At 39.5% G+C, this 18,343-nt stretch overlaps 1 protein-coding gene across 2 annotated transcripts in view; it reads right to left on the bottom strand.

Annotated features, from left to right (window-relative positions):
• Window positions 1-18,343, bottom strand: part of enox1 (ecto-NOX disulfide-thiol exchanger 1) — a 111,548-nt gene that overhangs the window by 32,004 nt on the left and 61,201 nt on the right. For both annotated transcript variants that reach the window (XM_075480093.1, XM_075480094.1), the window contains exons 3-8: window positions 15,328-15,469; window positions 14,955-15,092; window positions 8,395-8,562; window positions 7,798-8,004; window positions 5,319-5,552; window positions 25-237 (exon numbers count right to left, since the gene is read on the bottom strand). In XM_075480093.1, coding sequence (XP_075336208.1) covers window positions 25-237; window positions 5,319-5,552; window positions 7,798-8,004; window positions 8,395-8,562; window positions 14,955-15,092; window positions 15,328-15,337 — 970 coding nt within the window. In that variant the 5' untranslated portion in view covers window positions 15,338-15,469. The remainder of the gene's footprint in view (window positions 1-24; window positions 238-5,318; window positions 5,553-7,797; window positions 8,005-8,394; window positions 8,563-14,954; window positions 15,093-15,327; window positions 15,470-18,343) is intronic.

Here is an 18,343-nt window from a genome sequence, read left to right as displayed (position 1 = left end):
GTATGCATTAAAAAGAGCACTTACACTGTGTCAATATGGCCAGCAGAGCATTCTTGAAGATTTCTTTAGCACGCTCCATCTCCTCCTCGTGCAGAGCTTTCTCACTCATCAGCCGGCGAACGTGGCTGTTGGCTGACTGGATCATGGAGTAGAAGTGATTGGCAGTCCTGCGGTTGACTTCACCCCGGTCGATCCAGGCGAACAGCACTGTCGTGGCTTCACTGAACTGTTGGTCATCTATGGGAACAAAGTCAAACAGGCACAAAAGAGTGAAGTAGAGTAGAATATATCAAGTTCCAGTCGTAGAATTTAAAACAAAACTCTTCAGCAACGTGACATGTAAATGACAAAAATGAATGAACTCAACTCTATTTTTACATTTTCTTGTTTTACTACCAATAAAGATACATTTAAGCTTATTCCTTTTTAAAATCATAAGCCTAGTTTCAAACTACAAGCAAATTTTACCTTCAGGCAATGAAAGTGCAGCTTTTCTGCATTTCAAATGAACATAAAACCCTAGTTGAATATTCAGTACAGAAGATGAAAATCTGTAGTTCTTTTCTAAAAAGATAAAAAATAGAGAGCCATGATTCTAAGCTTTCAAGGAGCTGACAGCTGAAAAAGATAATTTCACAGTTTGGAGGCTTAAACCAGTCGGGATGCACTTTTGCTTTCCCACATCTCTGATTTGTACCTTTTATTTGCCTCCATTTTTTCTCTAACACCTTTTTAAACCTCTCAATTTAAATCCATCCTGATTGCCTCCTTTCTTGAGATCATCTTGTCATTTTCCAGAGGTTGTCTAAACAAACATAAAGAAATGTTATGTACAGAGTGAAGAAGAATGAGGAAAGGAGGATTGAAATAAAGAAGTTACTTGACTGCTCCTGCCTGCTTCAGTCCTTGAATGTGCTTTTATTTGTACCTATGCAACGAGAATAAACACTTATGAACACTGATGATGAAGTTATAAAGTTATAATCATTTAGTTGGATTAGCTTGTGTCTACCTGTGAGATATAATTTAACATTACTGTATTTTATAGAAATGTGTGGCATTTACTTTGTGTTGCTTCACTGTCTGATGACAAGAAAAAACAGTAAAGGCATCCGATATCTGTTTCAAACCAACTCAATCTGATGATAGAACCTTGAATTTATTCACAGCTAAAAACATTACAGTTTTACAATAAAGGCTCAAAAACTGAACAATGACTACGTACCTAACTCATTTCCCTTTATAATACGGACGCATGGCTTAAGTCTCACTACGTGAACACGTGTTGATGCCTCACTTGATGCCTTACTTCTATATTCGGTGTCTTGCTACATGTCGGTATACTCGTTTGACTTGATTTGTGCACATATGGACGTGGGCGTTAAGTCACTGACTTACCTGCCATAGATCCATTCCATACTACAATTTCCACAGTCCTTTCACTCTTCCACTTCCCTTGCACTCACGAATGGTTAAAGCCATAATGTGTAATATTTCACGTTGTCTATTAACAAATTTGAGGCTTATCATTCACAAGTATTACCTCAATCGTTATTAATTACCTCCATCACAAAAGTGCAGTGTTCTTATATTCTTTATATTCAGCATACGAATGTACATAAGAGTGTTACACTCCAATGAATGTCTCCATGTTGCTCCGCCATTTTAAAACTACGGGATTTGTAGAAGGACATGTCATCAGCATCAGCAGTTTTAAAATGGCGGAGCGACATGGAGACATTCATTGTCCGTGAAATATTACACATTATAGCTTTAAAGACAGAGGTGTAGTGCTGCCTTGAGAAGTGGGTATACTCTTAATCTCTGCTCCTATGTAGGATTTCTTTGAGGCAGCTCGTCCACTAAAGGATAAATGCCTTTACTGTCACCTGACTGTCCTTTTCACCGATCTTTTGCTGCTTGACTTAAGAGTAATTCAGCATGACATCAAGGCCTAAACATGACCAACCACACACTCACACTCACTCCTAAGGACAATTTCAGAGACACCAATTAACCTAACATGCATGTACAGTGGGCAGTGGGAGGAAGCCGGAGTTATAATAAAACAATTTCTGAAAAAATGTAATTACTTTTACAGCATCTGCTGAGCAGACTTCTCGGTAAAAACAATACAAGCAGATCCTTGGCTGTCTTGACAGTTTTAAGTGAGGGCTGACTAACAAAGCGACTTTATTCTGTCAGAATAACCAACACTACCAGTGGAACCTCGCATTATCAACGTGTTAATATCACTGTTTCAAAGACAAACTCACTGATTTAGAGCAATTCCTCAAAAGGTCTAAAATGAAATCCCTTCCCATGCTGAATTTCTACCCAGAATCCCGTTTCATGTGACAGGACAGATGGAGCCCGATATAAAAGCTGTTTCATGGGACTTTTAACATTCAGTCAGGCTAAACAAACAACAGAGCACCAAGTGAGGACTAAATTCCCTCTATAGGGGCACTCACTGTTCACAGCTCCATGAACCATGTCACAACTACTGATCACAGAGGGCATTTTTGGTTTTCAACTTTTTTGGGAAAACTGGGAGCCACATTCGGTCTCAGTTATGAAAAGTTGAGAGCCTTTGTGGGCTTCCGTCGAGTGCATTCTCCCCCATTTGAATAGTAATTGAACAGCGCCACGGAGCCGCTGACAAATACAGAACAGAGTGAATTAGAGAACATTTAATGAGTTCAATACCCACTGCAACACAACCTGAAAGAAGGCCCGTTCCCCAGCTATGATAAAGCCCCATTCATTCACAGCAGCAGATTACAGTCACATTAAAGCGAGCACAATGAAGCGCGGCTGAACATGGGAGAATGGAAATTTATTTCCCCCGCTGTTTGAGGTGAAGAGTGAATTGAAAAAGGTTATTCAGAGAGAAAGCGTGCTTGTTTATGTTAGGTATTAAAGGATGGATGGGAAAACTGCACCGAGGCAGAGTTTACACAGTGGCAAATATCAAAAGAAATGTGTGGCTCTCCAGGAGAAACCCAAAGCATATTGCTTTGATAGAGAAGGTAGAGACAGAAAATAGAGACAGGGATAGTCGAGTTTGAAGGGAATATGGTAACCGTATCACAAAGAAATAAGAAATATATGTTTTTGTTACTGTTAAGAACTCCTTTAATCTACGTCACTGCTGAGCTGTATTCTTTTAATTGTTCAAAACAGATAATGAAACATCTATAAATCTTATTTTAAGGTGTTTATTTGCAAGGTGCAGTTTAAGTTGTTATCTGCAACTTCACCACTAGATGTAACTAAATCCTGCACATTGCTTTTTTTGATGACCATCTTTACACTTACTTTTTCTGCTTTTTGGGAGGACTGTGAAGAAGCCAGCGAGTCATTAACATTAGCTGTACTGTTGCTTTAAACAAGCACCTTCAGGCTTTTTACCTTTAGCAGTTTGTATGAAAACATCTCTGCAAACTGTAGCATAGAATACCAGATTCCTCCATACAAGTGTTAGGATGTTGCACAACAGCAAGTTACCAATACCAGAGATTAACAACCGTCACCTGACATTAACTGGTGAAGCCACCTGCTGAGGGGAAATAAGGATAAAAAAAATCAAGTAAATTCAAATAAAGAAAAAGATCTTAAATAATATATCTATATATGATTAGCTGAAAATCTGATACAAATTTGTCAACAAATGTGTCATTACTTGACAGACAACACTACTGTACTTTGACCAAATGCAGCAAATAAACATCAATAACACTAAAAGGTAAGTAATGTTCCACTTTTCAGAAGACTCTGAGGAAGAAGGAAATGTATCACCGTAATACCTGTAATAACAATAACAAGCAGTGTTCTCTGTGAGATTAAACTGCACAAAATTACAAAATGTATTCTAGTCTTTTGGTGTTTTCTGTCATAAACACAGTGAAGACAATACAGAGTGTTTTCAGTCATGAGAGCTAAGATCCAACCACAGCAGAGTGGAGGACACATGGAGGAGGAGGAGTGACCTTCACGCTCCCCCTCACAGAAATCACTCATCACATGCTTCTCACTCCACACCTCATCCAGTTCACTCCCACACTTTGTCTTCCTCCATCAAATCTCACCACATGTAAAGGAAGCAGCAGCAAGAGAAAGATCCCTGATTATACTGAAATATTACTATTTGAAAGTAGCTTGTGTGGGAAAGTGGGCAGTTTTAAAAGAATTACAGTTACTTTAAAATGTCTCTTGAATTATTTCATGACTCATTCTTTCCTATTTAGGTCTAAAATAACAAAAAATGTTCTGATGAATCAACAGCCATGGTAATGTTGAGCTGTAATAACTTTCTCTGGGTGCTGAACAGCAGGTTAACAGTTTCATCTGTCCAACACTTTGCTTCATGACCAAATACCTCCAAAGTTAATGACATCCAGATCAACCTCACCGGTGTTAGTGTATTAGCACGCTAACACACTAAACTAGTGAGTGTGTAGGACATTATGGTGTCATTTAATACATTTTGATAACTATACTTTAACATTTAGAATTGAACAATATAGTTATGTCTTAAAAATGCTTTGTGAGGTCACAGTTACCATTAACCACCAGTTCATCCTGAGGTTTGTGCAAATGAGCAAAATTTGAAGAAATTCCATCAAGGCACTGTGGAGATATTGCTTTCAGGAAAATTGTATAAATATATGTCGGGAAAACATGAGGATTTCAGCATTTCATGCCGGAGCATGCTAATAAGCATTTAGGGAAAGGGCTCTTTGGAAACCAAAAGTGGAGAATGTCCATCAAAGTATTGTTTTTCAATCAGAAGGCATTCTGCGGTTGCAAAATGTGATTGGTTAGAATCACTCTTTGTGGTAACTTCACTGCAATTGAGCTGGCTCTTACAGGAAAAGAAGATTTAGTGGAAGGAGAAGCTTTTCTATCACGGCCAGACTCTTTGTAAAATAATATAAAGAAATAAAGTCTTTCCCTATTTTTTTTCTGTTGGTTAAATCAGACAAAAGTTCATACCCAAAACTTATACAAATTTCTGCAGCAAACCTGTTTTGGTGTGTAAGTTCAAAGCCTCTTGGCATCTTAAGCAACTACTTCCAATCTCTGCTCTCTATGATCACATACACTGAATCTTTATACAGCTGAACTCCCAATGAAGCTGTTCTCATTAACATAGTTTTCTGTTTTCTGTCTAAAAACTGAGACTGAAAAGTAGCCTGTTAAGAAGATACATATATACTGTATATGAGTGTTTTTATGCGTGCCTTGGTATCAGACTGTTGTCATGACGTGCCACTCAAACTTTAAATGGCAGTGTCTGTGTCAGTCCAGCTCACCTTTCAGTCTGTCTGCCAACAGCGCTGCCTCGTGCTCAGAGTAGTGAACGATGGGAGGAGGAGACGGTGGCCGCAGGCGGTCTTCGTTAACCTTGCGTCGGTGTCTTTCCTCTCTGGCCAATAAGCGTTGTTTACACTCCCACTCATACAGGTCGTCTCTGGCTTGGGCGAAGTCCACGTGGATCCTTCCAGAGTCCTTCTTATCCGTGCTGGACCCGAGGCGCATCCGATATCCTGAAAAGGACACAGTGTTAGGCAGGCCTGTTTCAAGCAAGTTCTCTCAGGTCATAACCTGTGCTCCAAAAAAACTGAAGAAGGACTTTTGCAGCTGTTTTATTTTTTTGGGAAAACATTTTTTTTAGGAGTGGAATTTTCTGAGTTTGTGAAAGTAAGAGCAATTATTGTAATGTTTGAAATCACCTAATAATTTGTAATTTCTTATTTTTTTTTAATTTTTATGCCTTTAAATCAAATCAAATTTATTTATATAGCACATTTCATGTACAAACAATTCAAAGTGCTTTACATAAAATAAAATAAAAAAAAGCATTGCAGCAGGGAGTGTAAGAAGCATTAAAAATACATAAAAGAATATAAAGAGAAACAAATAAAATAATTTAAATGAATTTAAAAACAAGCAACAGTCTAGATAAGTTAAAAGATATTTCATGCATAGACACATGAGAACAGAAATGTCTTTAACCTGGATTTAAAAATGTCTACATTTGGTGAAAGTTTAATCTCCACTGGCAGTTTGTTCCACTTGTTTGCAGCATAACAGCTAAATGCTGCTTCTCCATGTTTAGTCTGGACTCTGGACAGGAACAGCTGACCTGAGTCCTTGGACAGGATAGTTTGAGAGAGACAGGAAGCAGGGGGCAGAGAGAGGGGGAACGACATGCAGCAAAGGGCCATCCGATGCGGGACTCGAACCAGGGCCAGCTGCAGCGAGGACTGTACACTGGAAAAAATGCCCCTCCAAAAATAAGTAAAAAAACAACAAATACAAGATGTTTTTGCTTGAAATAAGCAAAAAAATCTGCCAATGGAACTAGTGAAAATCGGCTTGTCAAGATTTCTTGAAATAAAATGTGATATTTAGGACTTTTGAGATAAAAGTGATCTTGAAATTAGCTTAAAAACCTCTTCAAATGAAAAAAAAGCTTGTTTCATGTGAAATATGACTCAAAACAAGATGTTTTCAAGACCTTTTCACTTAACAAGATATTCCAGATGTATTGTATTAAAACAAGTCCCTATATCTTGTTGAAATGGTACTTGTTAGGCAACTGTGTCTTATATCAAGTGTAATGAGATACTCAATGAGACAAATATACTTGGTAAGATTTAGATTTTTTCCAGTGTAGCCTCTGTACATGGGGTGTCTGCTTAACCCACTACGCCACCGACTACCCCATAATTTGTAATTTCTAAAAGAAACAAATTTGTACGAGTCGAAATTTGTAAATCAGTCTGCAGTTAAAAGAGTGCTTGAAGACCTTAAGAAGCTGTTGCTCTTGGATGATTGACAGAAAACATTACCCCAACAAGACAGATGTCAGTGTAAGTAATGGAAAAGATTACAAAAGTCCTTCAGAGGGTAATCCAACACAGAGTGTGGCAACTGTGTCTAAACTCAACAAAATGAGAAGGTTGTAAAAGGGAAACATACAGGTTGAACAAGGAAGACGACATAGTGTCAGTACAGAAAATTCAAAGCAATATGCCTGAAAAAATGAAAATAAAGAAAGAAACAAATGAACAGAAACCAAACTGTAACAAACAAGCTGAACGAAATGGGGATTTTGATCAAGAAAAGTCCAACATAAACCAAGACTAACACGTAAAGAGAAGAAAACACGGTTACAGAGGGCTAAAGAGAAGCAGCCACGGACTGTGGATGATTGGTTGAAAGTGATATTCAGTGATGAATCACCAATCTGCATTTGAGATGATGCTGGAACTTAAGTTTGGTGCAGGTCTGATGAAACATAGAAAGATCACTCGCTGAAGATAGCGAGCGTGTTTCCACAATCACTGATGATATGGGGTTGATGTCAGACAGAAGAGCAGAAGAGATGGCAGCCATTACCTCGACAGTAAATGCACAGACGGACACTTTTCAATCAGTCAGAAGTATGTTTGGTGATGCTGAGCTCGTTTTTTTCAGGATGATAATGCATCTTTCTGCAGAGCAAAGTATGCAAACTGTTCAACAGTCCAGATCTCGAGTTTATGGTAGAAACTGAAAAAGAAGGTCACAAAGCTCCATCCTGCCAAGCTGATCTGTCAACTGCTGCACAGGAATGTTGGAACCTGACTGATGAAGAATATTGCTTTTCATAAGTGAAGTTAATGCCTCAAAGCGGTTATTGAACATTCAGCTGTTAAACTAAACTGTTTTGTGTTGCATCTGTGATTTGTTTTCACATTTTTTTTTTACCAGGGATTGGAGGAGGAAACCCTTAAATTAGATCACCTGACAGGTAAAGAGCCTTGTCCACCATGAACTCCTCGCTGAAGCGGATGTGGCAGAAGTTCTTCTTGCTCTTGCGGATGGCGATGATCTCCCCGCAATAGTCGAATACCTCCCTGATGATTTCCTCAGTGGCATTCTCCGGCAGACCTCCGACAAACACGGTTTTACAGCCGGGGGGACGCTCTCGTGTGGACGGGGGGGGCAGATCTGAAACAGAATGTTGTCATTATAGGTGTCATGACTCCATGCCTACATTTTCAATAAATCTCTTGATAAACAACAAAAGTTCTCAAGTACTCTGTATGCAAAATGTGCATGGCATCAAAATGGCCTCTATGCTTTCTAATGATTATTGTTAATCCACAATTATAAATTTTAGTACACAGCTATGATAACACTTCTTCATCACTCTTCAGTTGAAAGTAAAATACTGAATTAGGGCTGTTTCTGACAAGTTTTTATTGTTTGGTAGTAACAGTTTAGCCGAAGAAAAAGGTTTGGAATACTTTTTCTACAACTGTCAGTATCTGGCATTAAGTAGCTTTACTGTCCGAGTAAAAAAAGAATTAAGAATATAATGAGTGTGTGGGTTTTTACTGGGGTTCTGAGGGAACAGAGTGCAGTTCTTGCAGTGGATAATCTCCTTGATGACTGGTACATCGGGGGGAACAGGCGGGGGTGGGATCAGGCTGATGCCCGCCATCATGGGGTTTATGGGTGCGATGAGGCTCAGACCGGGGTCGAATCTCTGGATGCACAGAGAGTCTGTGGGACAGAACAGTAACAGATAACACAAAGATTCAGATTTGTATTACTTTCTACAAACACTCTACAACAACGATGGAGCAGATAGGGCTGTAGGCACTTAATAAGGGTGCTAATATGTAAACCTTGAAGCATTATCGTAAAGGTTGCCAATACAAAGGTCACTTGATACAAAGTTTATTAAGAATACCAGTGTTACTATTGGTAATTTGGTAAAATTGTTATACAGACAGTATTGAAAACATTTTTAAAAAATTGCTCTGAAATGAGCTTCAGAAATCCAGACAGTTGATTTAGACACACTGAAGGTGGTTTAGTGTGCCGGATCCTTTTTATTTTAGCTTTAACCGAACAAATAACAACAACTGCACCGCTGAGATCATTCGTACTCCTCGCACATAAAGCTAGGACGGCATATTTGAGTCAAAATAAGAGAGCATTGTACTCTTTTTCAAATCAGTGTCACAGTAAATAAAGCTTTGGTAGTGCATTATATCAAACAACATAAAAGCAAAGGAGAGAATAACCTGTCACTGTCAGGAGAAAAATGCATAAAAGAGGGAAAACTGGGGACTTGATCCGAGGTAAAATATCCAAAAATATCATCTTACAAGTGTTGATGGGAAAGATAAGAGAGTCAAGCTTGGTGAAGAGGAGAGGAAGGGGTGAACAAAATGTCTTTTCGCCAGGATAGAGAGAAAGTGAGGGAGGAAGAGATGGATAAACAATGAGAGCACAGAGGCGACAGGAGCAATGCTTCTCCTGTCTGGGTAAAAATAAAGCTGGCAGGCTGGAGGAGGGAGGTGCAGCATCGCATGTTCCCATCTCCAACACTGCAATAACAAAGGAGCAGGAGGAACAAAATGTCAGCAGAAAATCCTCCCCCACTGCATTCCTGCACAGCCACAATACCATGGAGAATAAAGTGATTCAAATCACAGAAGAAGGAAGCTGTCACACAAGGAGAGGACAAACATCCCTTATGGTAATCTAACGGAAATAAATGATTTTGTTTCTTGGTATGGATGACTGATAGAACTGATTCACTGTGAAGGCTTTTACCTCTGCTGGTCTGAACAGTCAGCACACTGGAAGTGTGTGAGGAAAATCAACAGTAAAAAGAATGTATTCTATCCACCTACCAGGCGATGTTATTGCTTAAACCTGGCCAAAAAACATTTTAGTTCAGAATTATTTATTGATTGGAGGTAAAAATAACAAATAGAAAGTTGTCTCCTGTGGTTATCCATCATGTGTTCCATGGTTGAACGCACCCATAACTGAAATCGGTGTGTGTAATTGACCATCCACCCCACTTCCTTCCACTTAGAGTGGAATTTGTGGCTTGTTAAAGGAAACACTTGATGTTGAATGGTAACTGCTTCAATCTGGAAACTTCATTTAAGTCGTATTTCATTCCATCGACATGTAGGGAAAAAAATACATTGTTTTGATCGGATGATTTGTTATTCCTGTGTCTATGTCTTTGTGTGTGTCTATTTAACCTAAGAATGCAGGTTTCAGTGGAGGAGACCTTGGGGCAGGAAATACGGTGCAGGCAGAAGAAGAAGAAGTAGAAGAGAGGCTGTGCACGAATAATGATACCGATACACAGGTGGCTTGTTACTATGTCCATCCATCCATTTTCTATACCCGCTGAATCCGTCGGTCGGGTCACGGGGGGGCTGGAGCCTATCCCAGCCGTCTGTTACTATATTAACATTCAAAATATCATATACTGGAACTTTAACTGTTATGTGCAGAACCAGTGTCAAACCAAGATATCCTCACCAACCAGCATTCAAAAGCACTTTAGATCAAGAATTAAGTTAAATGAACTTCTCTCTCCGGCTTCCCTCCTGGCAACCCACCCAGTGTGTACCCTGCCTCTCGCCCAGTGAAAGCTGGGATAGGCTCTAGCCCCCCCAACGATCCTAAATTGGATTAAACGTGTATAGAAAATGGATGGATGGATGGATGGATGGAATTTCTCTTCAGAATTTCAGTTTGACATGTGCAGTTTGATTCTGGTCTTGTTTTAGCGCCCTCATTTCCACTCTGCAACAGTGTTCACCATTATTTACAAGTTTGATCCACATTCAGTGGGAAAAACTAAGTTCTCTGCAAGTAACAATATGACCATAACCTGATAATCAACTTGTTTTTCCAAGTTAAACGGTCTAAAGGGATAAAAATGTGACCTCTTTACAGCCTTTTGTTTCAGAATTTTCAACAGCTACTGGCCCTGTATTTTGCAGGTTTTTATAGTCCTCAGAGGATGAGATGAGTTTGGATTCACAGTCTCAATAAAGTAACAAATACAGTTGGAAAACACATTTGGACTATGGAAAGACATGGAGGGTTTCTAAGGCTAGTTAACATCTGATAAGCACTCCAGATGGACTGTAGCGGCCCCTCAGGTATCATCACTCTCCCCTCCCTTCAGTGCTGTGATTGCTGCCTCCTTGTTCAAAGTGTTAACTTAAGTCACATTTTCAACATTTAGGAGCTGCAACAATACATTTAATCAAAATGTATTTTAGTTTTTCTGCTTTTAAAAAACCCTCCCGTGGAATCATATTTATCTTGGAGATAAAAAGTTTAAAGTAGGATCTCTTTGGTGAGCACTGCTCTAGTCCTTTTTAAATATCTTTATTTTCGCCCAGCATTAAAGTACAGCGCGTGCTGCAGGCTAAAGAGCTGTTAAACGCTTCTTCCACAGCATTTTGTTTAGGAAAAAGAAGAAAGCCTCACACACTCTTTATCAGATAGAAATCTGCAGGCTTATAAAAAGATAAATGATCTCCCATAAATCTGAGCATGTGCGGCCGGGATGCATTCTGAGATTCTTCAGGTCTTAGGAAAACTCATTAAAGCTCAGTCTACGATAACCTTGACAGGTAAATTACAAGTCTTGGTGCTACACATTCATCATAATCACAAAAGGCTGGTTTTGCTCACAGCTTTTCTTCCAGAACTAAAATGAGTCGAGCCAGGTTCATTTCTCTGGCTCTGAGTTGTGCTGCGTCTGCCAGGGACGAACAGAGGAAGAAATAAAGAGAGGAAAAACAAAACACACAAAGAGGGACAAGAAAAAATAAAACCAGAGCAAAGAAAAGGAGAGAGAGAGAGCCTCTGACAGGTGTGATTATTTCAAACCCAGACCCACGAGGAGGCATGAGCTGCACCGGCCTTGCTGTGAGACATCTGGCTGCAATTACCCTCAAGGTGAGAGCTCATCAGTCAGGAAGCACCCAGTTATACACAAGCAGACTTAAACTAATCCTAATTCTAATCTTCATTTAAATCAACATCAAACTGTGACCCTTTCTTATTTTTTACCTCTAACACATGTATAAAGAGGTAGTGGAGGAGTTGATGACTCCACTTCTATAGAAAACATTTGATCAAATATTCATTATGTGAATCAACTCTTGGCTTCACAAAGTGAGGATCAACAAGGGTCCAATGAAAAAGTTTTGCCCCATGTGTCCGTGTGAAATTAGATCTGTTCAAACTGGAGGATTAGCTTCTTGTCATTGTAATCATTTTATTTGAAGTCACAGAGCCATTTAGCACATGTGTTTTTTTAAAGTTTTTGATAGTCTGTAAACCTGCCATCATAAAGGCAGCCACATTATCAAACTGTCACACCCACGCACTCCGGTATTATTTACATTTTACACAGCATCCCAACTTTTTAGGAGGTTGGGTCTCATTGTCACCAGCTTTAACAAAGCTTGAGGATAAGCGTAAACATGTGTTTCTGTGATTTGGGGTGACATGACCCATAAGGCCATATCTGCCTCTTCTCTATTGCTTCTCTTTTCAAAACATTCCCACATGTGGTTTAAAGAGGGAGGAGAGTTGCAGCTGTTGCCAGAGGTGGAGTCAACTCAGCATCACATCATCACTGTAATAGCATGTCATCTTTTGAATATTTCCAATCTGGCGCCGTGGTTTTTGTTCACCATGTTCTCGTCCATTCCTCCCAACAACAGCTCGTCTCTTCATTGCAGATTTGCTCAGTTAAGTCAACGCATTCACTTATCCTGAGCTTCACACAAAAAACTCCTACTCACTAAATCCCCCCATGCGGCCATTTAATAAAAGCACACAATGATGCATTTATATCATGACAGCCGCTCCGTCAAAGGGCTTTTATACTGTAAAAACAGACACAGTCACCAAGCTCAGTGAAATAATCCCCAAGTCTTAGAAAAACAGGTTTTATAAATAGATTCCAAGGTGAAATAAAACCCAGGGAAAATGAAACTGTGTGGCTACACACAGCTTTGTGTAGTCTTCATTGAAATAACAAGGAAGTGCTGTGGGTTTGGAATACAGCAACACTGTACATTATGCAGTGCTGAGTGACAGATGGAGCTCTGAGACTGTTGTGGAGTGGAGGACCTACATATGCATGTCTCTGTTGGAGTTGGACTTTGGTGGAATCGTATGAAAAGAAGGGGGCAGAAAAGAGGTATTTATTGCATCCAGATGATAGAGTTTCTGTTGTGTTGTATGTTTTTCCAGTTCTGCCCTTCTTTAGAAAAATGTCACAGCTTAATACAGCTGGAAAAATCTCTCTAAAAAGCAGCTGGTTGGAAACACTGTATCTCAAACTACTCATTTTAATGGCTAGAAATGACCACATGTTACAGCCTGGATGACAGTAGTTGTCACCATCACCTGTTTTCCCTCAATGTTGCTGCAGAGGATAAAAAAAATAGCTAAAGCCTGATTCTGGGCTCTGGTCAGTGATTGTAGACCCATCCAGAAGGCCTGTGGGTCATTTTTGGAAATAATTGTGCTAATTACAGCCTACCAGACCATGTGCATTTGCTATGAAGTGGGATCTCTTGTATTTGTAAATTCAGTAAATTTGTAACTGCTGCAAGCAGCGAAGTTCAACTGAAAGAATGTAACACCTGAAACTGACGTGAGACCATCAGCTACAAACCCAACAGCAGCCCAGTTCTTTTATTTTGGCCTGTCATCAAGTTTTACTTATTGGAATTAATCAGAACCAGCTGCCTTGAGCTGGCATCAGGCACATTTGTCAGAGTAACCCTTTCTGTCTATTGTTAAAACAAACCTGCCACAGTTTTCTGGAGGTTACTGAATGTAGGAAAATTAGCAAGGAGGCTGTGTGATATCACAAGAATTAGAATACAGCAGATGAAGATTTGATGTGCTTTTCATGTGCATATTCACAGTTTTAAGTATGCACAAATAAAAGTGTCATGTCTCAGTCCAGCCTGGTGAAGCAGAGACAAACAATATTTGCACTTAAAATCTAAAAAAAAATAAAAAATCAAACATCTCTGACCCATAGGGCCCAAAGCTGTTCAGGGCAGCTTAACATCTGTGGAGCTCTTTCTCATTGATTTTCTTTGTTTGTTTTGTCTTTTTAAACTACTGGGTGGGAAGTTAAATAAAAAAACCCCACAAAGTTAAGGGAGTTTACAGATTAAGCTAGCAAAGAAAACTGTCTCAACAGATTAAATTGTTTGTGACAAAAGTTATTTTTCTTTACACAGTGTTTCATATGCAGTGAAACACTTTTGTGAGACTTACTGAGCAGCACAGAGAATAAGCTGCTATGAACAACATACAACAGAGTCCAGTTAAGAAAAAGTAAACTTGTTTTTAACTCATATTATTCTCTTAATCTATGCCTGGAACAAACTTGTCTCCTCACAGGAAGTGCATTCCTGATTCGAACCTCAGCTGGGGCCTTTCTGCGTGGGTTTTCTGACAATGCTCTAGTTTCATTTTACAGTCCAAACGCATGCATGTTAAATTAAGTCATGATTTTGGTTGTTGAGTGCAGTTGTCACAGGAAGGTAGTTGACGGTGCACTCGGACACATACGAAGTGGAAAACAGTGTACTTCTCCCCTTATGTTACAATATTTAGACTCATTTAAATTAAGGCAACTGCAGTTTTTGCTGTAACACCCATATCAGTTCTTTCTAACCCTGCCATAAAATGTCTAATGATCTAATTATATGAAAGAGGCAAAAAATGGCTCGCTACCTCTGTTATGTTTAGCTTAATAAGTCTGATATTTCCACACTTTGAACTTTCTAAAAAAGTTCTAGAAAACTTAAAGTTCATCAAAATAAAGTCAAATGACTTTGTTTCAGTTTAGTTTATGAAGTTACTCTTAACACATGTAGCAGTGAACTGCAATTTTTTGGACATTGGAGAGCTAGACTGAGGGTTTTTAAAGGTGGCAAACGTTAAAATGTATGCCTCCGTTGCCTTTTCACAGGTAAAAAATAAAAAATCTAAAAATAACAGCTATTAACATCCACAGATCGATTGGGTTACAGATTAAATAATCCAGTAAAGCACGGTTCTGCAGAGTTTGGAGCAGACGGTACCTGAAACCAGCTGCTGGCCGGTGATGCCCACCGGCATGATGCCCAGGTTGTTCATTGCTGTAGCCCAGGATCCGTGCTCAGCAACAGGGATGCTCAGGTGGTTCTGCTCAGCACCCAGACCGCCTGCACCATCAGCTGCTACACCAGACCAAAGCAAACACACTGACATCACAGACTAAGAATCATTTGTTCCGAAAATGAATTTTACAGTGGTTTTGCTTGGCTCGTCTTTAGTTAATCCAATTTAACCAGCAGGAGTTTCTTATGGCTCCAGTTATGCATTATGCAGAGGAGTTAGAATAGATTAAATGTGCGGCTTATATTTATGCAAATACAATAATTTTGAAAGCAGAATCATCATTTTCTTGCGTACCACTGGCCATATAGACGGTCCTTTCTCTCCTTCCTCTGCAGTCCTGTCATCAGATCCTTTCTCTGGCTTACAGATGGATGGAGGGATGGATCATCGGCTGGATGAGCGGGAAGTCTCATTCAGTCTGACCCATAATCACAGTCTGAGGAATACAGAAAAGGCAAATAAAGAGTTAAAATCATGCCAGAGTCAGAGAAGAAAAGAACACCTTGAGAATGGATATGAGTAATCATGACGCAAAACCGAAGGCATCTTAAGGTGATTAAGAAGCAAAGTTACAATTTCAGCAAACTTTCCAGAAGGGAAAGCTGCTTAAAACACACACACATTTGCACACGAGAAAGCAAATGCTACCTTAGATTCATGCACGCTGACAGTTTCTAATCTAATTACACAGACGTGTGCATGCCTTTAAGTGTGTTGTTAGTGGGTTGGCATCTTTTTTCATGACTACTTTGCCACCCCCTCACGGATCCAAGCAGTCGAAGCCACATGGAAAACATCAGAAGAACAAAATGGCAGTATTCAGCAGCTGAGACGGGCCTGTCTGCCAGACAGGCCACAATTTAGTCGCATCCTTATAATCCACATCATTAGCAGAAATCATGCAGGCGGCATCTTGTGTGGTCCCATTGTGGTAGTCTCCTATCAGCTCCGCATCAACCAGCTTATTTTTATTCAAATACAATCCTCTCTGTTTCAGTTTGGAGTTCAGTCAGCCCAAGACTTAACAGAAATGTATCAAAAAACTCATAGATAAAATATTGGACTGAGTATGAAGGCACACTGAAAAATGCTGTGTTATTCTGTCTACCCAAGCACAGGGTTAAGATGTGTTGGAGGGGTGCTTCCGAGGAGTTGCCCAGTGTTAGAGGTAGGGTCAACGCTTGGCACATCATAGATAAATTATTTGATCGACCCAGCTGCTTGGTGTTCTTCTTCCCCTTCTACTAAAGAAGCTCTGCATCCTCGTCCACATAAAGCTTAAACATAAACATAACATAAACCACATAAAGCAGGAGTTCTGATAGTTTTAATGACTAAGTGCCCTTCCAGGGAGCCAAAATACAACTCAGGCCCGAACAAGAAATATAAATTAATAAAATTTTCCCTCAGTGAGTAGCTTATTACTCATAGCAGTTCATGAGCTGAAAGGTACTTTGCCTGTTACAGATTCTTTGTTTTAAATATAGACCGGTTCAATTCTAAAATAATTTGGTGAACAGTACAGAATATAATTCATATGGCATATTTTTTTTTATATGTTTGCCAATGTAACAAATCTTAGTTAAATTTCTGTGACTCACAAGTTGCAACTAGTGGCTCTGTAGAAAACATTTCCGAACCTGACAAACAGTTTGTAACAGCAGTTGGATAGTAAATACGGTGATGACATTTATTTCCCATCATTTCTGAGTATTAAAAACCAAAGATCTTCTACACACAAAATCAATCCCTGGTCAGAAACAAAAAAGGAGCAGAACAACATGGATATGAGCTTTGAGGCAACTTTGAGGAGCAACTTACATACTCATGCATGAGAAACTTCAGCACAGATGACTCAAAAGGCAGTGAGTTCAGGTGTCTGCAGGGTCCCGATGGGTTGCAGATGTGGAAAGCATGTACCATGACTTAAAAAGTAGGAGATATGATATATTTCCTTTGAGGACTATGGGGCAGATGATCATTCACTCATGTTTGCTTTTCCTGTTGGAAAACGTTTTCGTTTTGTTTTCTGTGTAATCCAACTGCAGAGCTTGTGGCAGGGCTCATTTTTCCCAATAGAAAAGAGAATACAAGCACAGAAAAGTGAATTAATAGACTCTGGCTGCTATTCTCCTCAAGGGACAGACAACCACACGACACAGATACATAAAAATGATGCATTTTATTTAAAGTTGGCTGTATGTTTAAAAATGGTGCTTGATATGCTTCCAGTGGTTTATAATATGCTGGTAATTTGTTTGGCAGTAAAAAACTCACTTATCAGTGATATCAGTCAGCTGATCAGTGAGTGTGTATGCTGGGTTACAACATGGCTCACTTTTACATGTCAGAAGTTCAACAGGATGCAGTAAACATTAAGTGGTCGAAACAACTTGCGGTAGCTTAAAGATAATATGAAAAGGATTTAAACTGAATGTTCAACACATGCTGCCTGTATAAATGAGGTATGCTTCTTGCTGTGTTAAACTGACCCACTGTGTTACCCACCGGTTTACTCAAACTAATCAGATTGTGTTGTCTTAGGCCTTATTTTTAGACTGTGTACTTCTAATTTGGTTCCTACAGAGGAACTGGAGAGCCTGACACATTCCGTTTACTTACTTACTCACGCATAAGTTTAAATTTTCTAAATGGCTTATGTCCTCATGAAGAGGCAAAGTGCAGTGATATCTAGTGGGACTCAGTGCTCATGTTAAAAAGCAAGACTGACTTTCAGTTCTGCTTTTGAGTGGCCCAATTAACATTACTGTTAATGTTGCCAACTCTCATCTCATCGAAATACCGTCTGAGCCAGACACTGTTCACAAATACATTTAATTCTAACACTGACTGATTGATTCATTATCTCCTGTTTATCCGACGTCAGGTCCAGGACAGAAACCAGAACATCTCTCTCCCCACTTTTTTTCCCTGTTGAAAACCTTCACACAGCTTCATTTTCAATTATAATTCCTGCAAAAGAAGCCAGCAACTTTAAGTTCAGGATGACTTTAAATATTTCTTTACATTATATTGTTAGGGGTTCTGTCTGAGGCCGTTTGTCAGGCGGAGACTGTATCTTTGATGTGGGATTCAAAGCGTAACGCTGCAGCGCTGAGAGTTCATCACGCAGAGCTCATTCTCTCTGACAGCCCGCGCTGTTCTGCAGCAATCACCATTTTTCACGTCTGACACCAGGAAACCAGCTGAGCCTCGCAACACATCTTGCTTTAATTAAGACACAATTATATCAGTGACTTTTCATAAATGACTACACAACACAACGTGTAGTTCAGGAAGACTTCCAGTT

Source organism: Odontesthes bonariensis, chromosome 12 (genome assembly GCF_027942865.1).
Source record: "Odontesthes bonariensis isolate fOdoBon6 chromosome 12, fOdoBon6.hap1, whole genome shotgun sequence".
NCBI classification, from domain to species: Eukaryota; Metazoa; Chordata; class Actinopteri; order Atheriniformes; family Atherinopsidae; genus Odontesthes; species Odontesthes bonariensis.
The sequence above is the reverse complement of the archived record's forward strand: the minus strand, read 5'-3'. Positions and strand labels throughout refer to the sequence as shown.